The 10,000-nt window shown below is 35.0% G+C and overlaps 1 protein-coding gene across 1 annotated transcript in view; it reads right to left on the bottom strand.

The window, feature by feature from the left end:
- LOC135207441 (integumentary mucin C.1-like) overlaps nucleotides 1–10,000 on the bottom strand; it is a 12,711-nt gene that overhangs the window by 333 nt on the left and 2,378 nt on the right. Inside the window, exon 2 of the mRNA XM_064239166.1 lies at nucleotides 30–91. Coding sequence (XP_064095236.1) covers nucleotides 30–91 — 62 coding nt within the window. The remainder of the gene's footprint in view (nucleotides 1–29; nucleotides 92–10,000) is intronic.

Here is a 10,000-nt window from a genome sequence, read left to right as displayed (position 1 = left end):
CGCACGCGCAGTAGGGAGACTCCACTTACGAAAAGCAGCAGTGAGTTTGTGCCACAGTATAAGATTTAGACTTGATGTTTCCTCCACCAAACTGAATGCAGTAAGAATCAATTAATTTTTAAATTGTTCAGGCTCTGTAAAGACCTTTTAAGTAAAGGGTTGAATCTCGTTGGAAACTAACACCAATACTTAATGAGGCAGTAAATCTAGATCACATCAGCAATAAAAATAACATAATTACATTACTATCAAAGAATTAATCATGCATAACCAAGGTGGTGAGGTTTGAGAGCTAATGTGACCGGGTAAAAATAATAAAGAACAGAAGAAAATTTGGATAAAGTGAACAGAATATTATAGTAAAAACAATAAAACAAGGGCGAAAAAAGAAAGACACTCGCGGACCTCTTAAAATGAAATTAAAGCAACTAACGTGAAAATCAGATCTAGATGACAGACTTCAATATCAGACTTCAGTGAATAAACTACAGAGTTTCTAGTTAACACTACAAGCTTACCAAATCTATCGTGACGTCGTCTAACCACTGACGCAGGGCTTCAAACACAATGAGATAGGGCGTCCAATAAACCGAGCCTTTCCCGATGCTCAATTCAATTCAGTTTCATTGTTGGTACTGTATACAACAAGGTCTATAGACCTTGGTTAGAAGTAAAGATACCTATAACTGACATAACAGAAGTATAGATACCTCAAACTGACATAACAGAAGTATAGATACCCCAAACTGACATAACAGAAGTATAGATACCTCAAACTGACATAACAGAAGTATAGATACTTCAAACTGACATACAGAGGTATAGATACCTCAAACTGACATAACAGAAGTATAGATACCTCAAACTGACATAACAGAAGTATAGATACTTCAAACTGACATAACAGAAGTATAGATACCTCAAACTGACATAACAGAAGTATAGATACCTCAAACTGACATAACAGAAGTATAGATACTTCAAACTGACATAACAGAAGTATAGATACCTCAAACTGACGTAACAGAAGTATAGATACCTCAAACTGACATAGCAGAAGTAAAAGATACGTGCAGAAATTAATCGCTCGTTTCGAAAAATGTGAAAAATTTTCAAATGTCTAAAAATGATTTGACGAAATGACTATAGAAGATGCGGACACAAAAAAATTAATTAAACACACACAGAGAGAGAGAGAGAGAGAGAGAGAGAGAGAGAGAGAGAGAGAGAGAGAGAGAGAGAGAGAGATATTAATGTTATATCTCACCTGAAAATAAATAACAAAATAATGAAATGTAATTGTTAGATGTTTGAACGTTATTTCTCTCTCTCTCTCTCTCTCTCTCTCTCTCTCTCTCTCTCTCTCTCTCTCTCTCTCTCTCTCTCTCTCTCTCGTTTAAATTTAAAGGACATTTTTTTCAATATTTTCAGGTGAGACACGTTAGTGACCTCTCTCTCTCTCTCTCTCTCTCTCTCTCTCTCTCTCTCTCTAAACAAGACATTTTTTTCATATTTTCAGTGAAGGACGTTAGTGACCCCATCTCTCTCTCTCTCTCTCTCTCTCTCTCTCTCTCTCTCTCTCTCTCTCTCTCTCTCTCTCAAAAGCCGGCGCCAACAGTCATCTGATTAATTAGAAAACAGGGCTTGAGATGCGGCGACCTCTCCTACCTATGAATTACGGAAGTATGACTGACAGGTGTCTCATGGACCTTGCAAACGCCAAACAGATTGATAGATTGATAACATTCAATTTCAAAACTATTGTTTCTCGCATTCAGCAATAGGAAGAGGGTTGTGCAAAAATTACAATGGAACTATTAATAAAGTGATTTTATACGACTCGGTGACATGTACGAGTATTCAATATTTGAAATGAGCTCAGTCCTTCATTTATGCACTGATACCAAATATAGTTGAAATATAAAGGTTACTGTTGCATAAATTAGTTAGGATATTATTTACGTGTGTCTCACAAAATCACAACACACAGTATACCATACATACACGCCCAGACACCCCAAACAAACAATACCACACACAGACCACTCACACACACCACACACACACATATATATTATATTCAATATATATATATATATATATATATATATTTTTTTTTTTTTTTTTTATATATTTTTTTAATCATTTTCCACGCGTTGTTTAATTCAGTTTTTTTTTTTTTTTAATTGGGGCGGTACAATTTTTTTTTCCTTTTTTTTCGACGGTCGCGATTTCAGAATAAGTGGGATTGACATAGTGGCCTGAGTGTTGAGTTCCTTGGATTAATGAATTTGAGTCGTTTTTTTTTTTTTTTATTATTTTCTTTTTTTTTATTTTGATTTTTTTCATTCGAGGTTTATCGAATCGTATAATCACACGAGTTAACTGACGGATTTTTTACATTTTGTATTTGGGATTTGTTCTCTATTATTATTATTAATATTAACATTATTATTGTATTGGTTTTATTATTATTATTATTATTTTATTATTATTATTATTATTATTAGGGTTATTATTAATTATTATTATAGCATGCTTTTTCATTACTATGATCATTTATGATGTTGGAGTGTATGTATGTATGTATTTGTATTGTATGTTATGTAATATGTATTATATGGTTATCTTATATGTATATTTGTATATATTTATCTAATAATCATATATATGATATAAATAATATAATATAATATATATATATATTATATAATATATATACACACACACTACACATTGAAATGATCCCCAAGTAATGAAAACTTTGCTTATCAATAATATGATAATATATATATTATATATAAATATATTACATTTGTTATTGATCATAGTAATGAAATTATGCCTATAATATAATGATAATAACTAATAATCGATAATAATATAATAATATATAATAAATAATAACAAAACCCCCCCCCAATCATGAAAATAATTTAATAGATTAATAAAATAATTAGACAAATCCCCAAATACAAAATAGTAAAAATCCGTCAATTAACTCGTGTGATTATACTATTTCGATAAACCTCGAATGAAAAAAAATCAAAATAAAAAAAGAAAATAAAAAACGACTCAAATTCATTAATCCAAGGAACTCAAACACTCAGCCACTATGTTCAAATCCAATTATTCTGAAAATCTCGACCGACCGACAAAAAAAAAAAAAAAAAAAAAATTGTACCGCCCCAATAAAAGAATCAAACAACGCGTGTGAGAAAAAATAAAATTAAAAAGATGATATGTTACAACGACAAAATGACACCAGTAAACGTGTTCGACGGAAGAGAGAGAGAGAGAGAGAGAGAGAGAGAGAGAGAGAGAGAGAGAGAAGAGGAGGAGGAGGAGGAGGAGGAGGAGGAGGAGGAGGAGGGAGAGGAGGAAGAGAGAGAGAGAGATGAGAGAGGAGAGGATAGAGAGAGAGAGAGAGAGATAGAGAGAGAGAGAGATAGAGAGAGAGAGAGAGAGAGAGAGAGAGAGAGAGGAGGAGGAGGAGGAGGAGAGGAGGAGGAGGAGAGAGAGAGAGACGAGAGAGAGAGAGAGAGAGAGAGAAATCTCTCGACACCAATACTAATTCTTTTTCGCATTTTCCTTCCTTTTTAACAATTCAATGATCAAACAAAAACTGAAACCCAGTAATCCCTCAACAATTGTTTGAACAACGCCAGCAATGTCTCGTCTGTTGGAATAAAATATTATTTCCACTCTAGCTTTTCTGGCCAATGGCGAAGAGGCGCAAAAAGCGTTAACGCCGCCGATGGGAAAATTCGAAATTCAATCTGTGCAAAAAAAAAAAAAAAAAAAAAAAAAAAAAAAAAAAAAAAAAAAAAAAAAAACTTGCTCACCGGAAGGAAATACAAATTAGATGATGAAAGTTGGGTCATCCATAGCAGTAGTGTGCGCTTGTTAATGTTTATTTATCATATGCGAGTAAACATGGTATACAATCTTTTTTTTCTACCTTGACATCATGTGAACAGAAAAAAAATAAAGAAAATAAAATAAAATAAAAATTGTTTATCGATAGGAAATACAAATTACATAAATCATTGGGGCATTTATACCAGCTGTGTGTTAAATCATTTGGGCATTTATACCAGCTGTGTGTTAAATCATCTGGGCATTTATACCAGCTGTGTGTTAAATCATTTGGGCATTTATACCAGCTGTGTGTTTAATCATCTGGGCATTTATAACAGCTGTGTGTATGTACATTTGCATACACATAAGTAGTCAATACTTATTAATGTTTTTTTTATTATATTCATGGCAATTTTTTCTACCTTGACACCATGTAAGCAAAAATAAAAAAACTTTTTTAATTTAAAAAAGGGATTTTTTTTATCATCACAATGAAATACAAATTAAATGACAAATGTTTGGTTCATTCATACTACCTGTGTGTGTACATGCGCATAAAGTAGCGTATGGTTGTTAAATGTTTTTTTTTCTTTATTGTCATTATTATTTACGCTAATTTATTTTCTCCCCCGACACCACGTAAGTTTATTAAGTCAATATATAATATATACAATGAACACAATATACAAATCACAAAAAATTTGAAAACAATATAATTAATATATATTTTATAAGTAATCCAGTCAGTATTTTTCTTTCGATCAACGAGCACATTATTAACAACAACAACAACAACAACAACAATAATAATAATAATAATAATAATAATAATAATAATAATAATAATAATAATAATAATAATAATAATAATAATAATAATAATAATAAAGTATAAAAAGGGACTTTCAATTTACCTCGCCCAACAAACGTATGCTAGCTCCTTAATTTATTCAATACAAAAATTACTACAAAATTCACAAAAGTTTAAATCAATTAATTTGCTTAGGCCTCGTGAGATCAACCCGCAATATGTGAAGGCGACCAATTTCAATTCTTAATATTTCATCATTAATAAACGGACGAGAGATGATAGAAAATGCAAGGGTGGGTTGTGGGAGGGATTATAGCAATGAATAATATAACTCATAAATTATTATGTGCTCGATTTTTCCGCGCAGGTACAAAGGACAGTTACCTATAAATGGTGCAAAAAATTCGAATTATTTTAAAGCAATTCAAGTAATTTATATTTTTTTCCATGGGTATACATACAAACCGCATATATGAAAAAAAGACTACACTTATAAAGTAATTTGTATTTTTCGTAGGTACACAAACCTCATAAATGGAATAAAATACTGAATTTTAGAAGTAATCAGTACTTTTCCTATGTAATTACGTATGCAAACCAAACATATGGGGAGCCTTCCAGCGCATGCGCAGGAAGGTACTCCGTATTTGCCGTTTATACACCTATGAAAAATATAAATAACCTTTAAATTTAGCATTTTTCCCAATCTAAAGGCAACTGTCCACATTAAGACATACATTATGAGTCCCCGTGCAAACAAATAAATGTTCATGTCCAACTGTTCTTCGAAAAAAGCTGAACAAACGTGTTCACTGACGTGAGGAACTGAACGTCAATGTGTTCATTGACGTTTGGGAATGAACAACAAGTGTGTTCTCTGACGTAACTGATTTTAGTAATTATATATTTACGTAAAATGTATTTACAAAGAGATGAGGTCTTCGTAAGCTATTATTATTATCATCATCATCATCATCATCATCATCATTATTATTATTATTATTATTATTATTATTATTATTATTATTATTATTATTATTATTATTATTATTATTATTTTTGTTGTTGTTGTTGCTGTTATAAACTGTTCAACCAGACCACATTCAACGCCATTATACATCTCACCGAGGTGGGACGAAGGCTTGCTATCAATAAATGCACACAAGTGATGGCCGCCATGACTTATGTTAAAAATGGTCTTACGTAATCATAATAGAAGACCTAATAATACTTCAAGTTGGTTTACTCTCGAGTTCCCAACTTAGTCGTCACAGAGACGATAATTGCGAAGGAATTCTTAACGCAAAGTGTAATAATGCAACAAAATGTAATGATGCAACATTTAAATAAGAAATAAACTGGTATTACTGAGAGAGAGAGAGAGAGAGAGAGAGAGAGAGAGAGAGAGAGAGAGAGAGAGTCAAATTGTAACATCTAAAGAATGAAAATAAGCGGCATTAGGAATTAAGAGGTAACCCGCCTCACGAGAGAGAGAGAGAGAGAGATGACCCCGAGATGAGAGAGAGAGAGAGAGAGAGAAACCCCTCCTTGACAAACTGAACGAGAGACCGGATATATCGCACACTGTAATTAAAACGTTGTTACCGGCCGCTTGGCAAACATTTACTCTTCTTACAAGAGGTCAAAAATTCATTAGCGAGAAGCAATGCTGCAGTAAAAACTAAAAATAAAAAAAAAAAATTATATATATTATATATATATATATAGATATATATATATATATATATATATATATATATAGGAAAGAAAATATGCCTGTAAAAAATATTAGTATTTCTAACGTAAAAATATTACTATCATTATTTTATCTATTATTATTATTATTATTATTATTATTATTATTATTATTATTATTATAGTAACAGCAATAATCTGTATTAGAAGTAGTAGCTTAGTAATTTCGAAGCACAGCACATGCAAATACCATGTACTGTACACGGGAAGCCTTTGTAAGAGCATATATCTAAGTTAAAACGCAAAAAGTTTACAATAACAATATAAACCAGAGGTACACGCAATACTTCAATCATAAGGCAGTTTATTATAAGTTATCGAAGTCTACCAATACGAACATTTAAATAATTTGCATACACAAAAACGTTTCACTAACCGTCTGCGATAAATCGTAATTCACAAAAAATCAAAATTAAACACAGCCAACAAAATGGCGACGTGATATACCGTCTTACAAACGCAACAGAATATAGTGACTGTGAGGTGGAAGAACAATAGTGTCTCCCGAGGGTAGAATGGCCCATAGATATTGCACGAAACATGTCCTTCCATGTTCTAGGGGTGCAGAAGAGGGCACAGGTAAGGAGGAGGAGGAGGAGGAGGAGGAGGAGGAGGAGGAGGAGGAGGAGAGGGAGAGGTGCTGAACATCCAACGAAAGGCAGTAATTAGCTCGTCGAATAAACGTCCTCGCTCTCTCTTTCTCTCTCTCTCTAATTTACCCAGTCCAGTAGTCCTGAAAGTAAAACATCATGTACTCTCTCTCTCTCTCTCTCTCTCTCTCTCTCTCTCTCTCTCCCCAGAGGTACCGAGGGGCCATAAATGTTGCAACCTGTAACAAGGCTACTCCCGTGTGTAGCAGCGGAATAAGTCATAAGGGGCAAAGCGCCCGCCGGAGGACGACGACACTCCCGCGCTGACGTTAATTGAGGAAATTGGGGAAGGAATGGAAAAGCGACAAGAGCGACAATTAACTCGGGGAAGGGAGTTAGGGGGAGGGGAAATATGGGAAAGGGGAGGGGGTAGGAAAGGTGGGGAGGGGGTGGAAGGGTAAGGATTTTTGGAGCGGAGGGGGAAGGGGTAGGTAGGAAAGGTAAGGGAGAGGGAGAAGGGGTAAGAACGAGGTAGGGGAAGGGAAGTAGAATAGGGAGGGGGTGGATAGGAAGGGGTAGGGTAGGGGGAGGTTGGAGGGGGTGGGTAGGAAGGGGGAGGGGTTGAAGAAGGGGTAAGGGAAAGAAAGAGAGGGAAGGGGGAGTGGAGGGAGAGGGAGGGAGAAAGGGGAGGGGGTGGAAGGGTAAGGAAAAGGGGAGGGGGAAGGGAAGTTAGGAGGGGTAGGAGATAGAGGAGGGGTGGGAAGGAGATCTAGGGAGGGGTAAGCGGGGAAGGACTTAGGGGGAAGTAGAGGGGAGGTGAAAAGGGAAGGGGGAATGGGTGGGGGGTGGGTAGACGCGCCCTGGAAGTGGTTCCGAATGCGGAATCCCATTCGCTATGCAGCGAAGAATTACACACGCACGCGGTTACCGGACATATGTCTTCTGTTAAACAAACAGCGGAAAATTCGGCGTTTCATAGTTGAATTATTTACCTGAGGGGTAATACGCACTTCGCAGGTGTGTGCGTTGAGAGAGAGAGAGAGAGAGAGAGAGAGAGAGAGAGATGATATCACCTGATAGATCTAAGAGACCTGAGAGGGAGGGACGAGAATATAGTAGTTAGCACAGAGAGAGAGAGATTCTGTGTCAAATTGTAACATTCAACCGAAAAATTAAGTGCCAAACACTTGAAAGTTATCAACACAAAAGCTGCTATTTAAAACTACTGCGTCTAAAATGACCACTAATTATATAGGAAATTTACTGCACACACTAATTACTTTATGTTCTAAAGTCCTTACTTTAGTATGAAAGGAAAATTACACACACACACACACAAACTATTACGAAATTCATATTACTGTAATTTCACGCGATATGAATAGCAATACCAGAAATTCACTTTAAATTTACAAATAAATTTCTGTAGATTCGTTTTAACATCAACAAATATATGCAACAATTACCCTGTTGATAATTACATCAGAATTAAAACGCAGATTGCATATTCCAACAAATACTATAAAACCATACAATTTGACACAATCATTACTCAACTGACATTGATAACACGGGGAAAATTGAGACAAAATTGAAATAAAAAAATAAATAATAATTAATACACATCAAATTTAATACATTGCTAACAAAAATCACTCTTTTCTGAAATACCAGCGGGATAGACGTGTGTGTGTGTGTGTGTGTGTGTGTGTGTGTGTGTGTGTGTTGTGTGTGTTGTTTGTGTTTTTTGGTTTTTGGGGGGGGGGGGGGGTCCAATTTCTGGCACTGGGGTCAGCTGGTCCCTTAACTGTAATTTTAGTTAAAACGAAAGGAACAAAGCAACAATTTGAACAGTTCGAAATGGAAAATAATAGCAACGTCACTGTATTCAGTTCTGACTTTTCTTAATATTCTCTTTAAAATAAAATATATAAAAACTTAAATCAATCACACGCGCGCGCATGAGCGCGCAAACTCGTATGAATGCACGCAAATATTTTTTATTTAGGTTAATGCAAAGAAATCCAGAAAAACCACTACATAATTTGTATTCCTTTACGTGGCATTTATTTATTAACATTTTTTTTTTTGTTTTTAGTGTAATGAATTTATGAGTGACTTAAGTATATGAATTTGTGTGTGTGTGTGTGTGTGTGTGCTAGTTCAGGAGAACCATGTGTGTGATAGATGGTGTATGTATGTATGCATGAGTGTGTGTGTATGTGGTGTGTGTGTGATATATATATATATATATATATATATATATATATATATATATATATATACTATATATATATTACACACATACATCACATACATACATACAAACAAAACGCACTCTAGCACATGTTCCTGTGAACTAACACACACCCACAAAATTCCTTACTTGATCACTCCATAATTCATACCAAAAAAAAACCTGTTTTAATAAATACATTGGTGTGTGTTTGCCGCGCGCGCGGGCCGCGTACACAAACATATTAACGAACTGTAATTTAATAATTTTTTCCTGTGAGTTTTCTGTAAATACAAACTCGGATCCTTAACTCAGACTGAAATACATACACCAAAACACCCACAAATAAACACACACACAAACAGACACACACACACACACACGCATACAGCAAATCTACTCAACCGGGGTTCGACCACCCTGGATTGTTTGTTTGTTTGTTTGGTGTTTTTACGTTGCAAGGAACCAGTGGTTATTCAGCAACAGGACCAACATCTTTACGTGATTAACGAACCACGTCGAGAGTGAACTTCTATCACCAGAAATACACATCTCTAACCCCCTCAGTAGAAGCCCGAGAATCGAACTCGCGGCAACCGAACAACTTGGATTGGATTCAGCAGAATACTTTCACCGCCCAATACGTACCTTCTTCATCTTCTCTCCTATGCATCTATATATATAATATTTTCCTCCTTTCTCTCCCATGCACCTCTACACGAGCTGGCGGTATTTGAAGCATACCTC

Source organism: Macrobrachium nipponense, chromosome 32 (assembly GCF_015104395.2).
Source record: "Macrobrachium nipponense isolate FS-2020 chromosome 32, ASM1510439v2, whole genome shotgun sequence".
NCBI classification, from domain to species: Eukaryota; Metazoa; Arthropoda; class Malacostraca; order Decapoda; family Palaemonidae; genus Macrobrachium; species Macrobrachium nipponense.
This window is presented reverse-complemented; position numbering and strand designations above follow the sequence as displayed.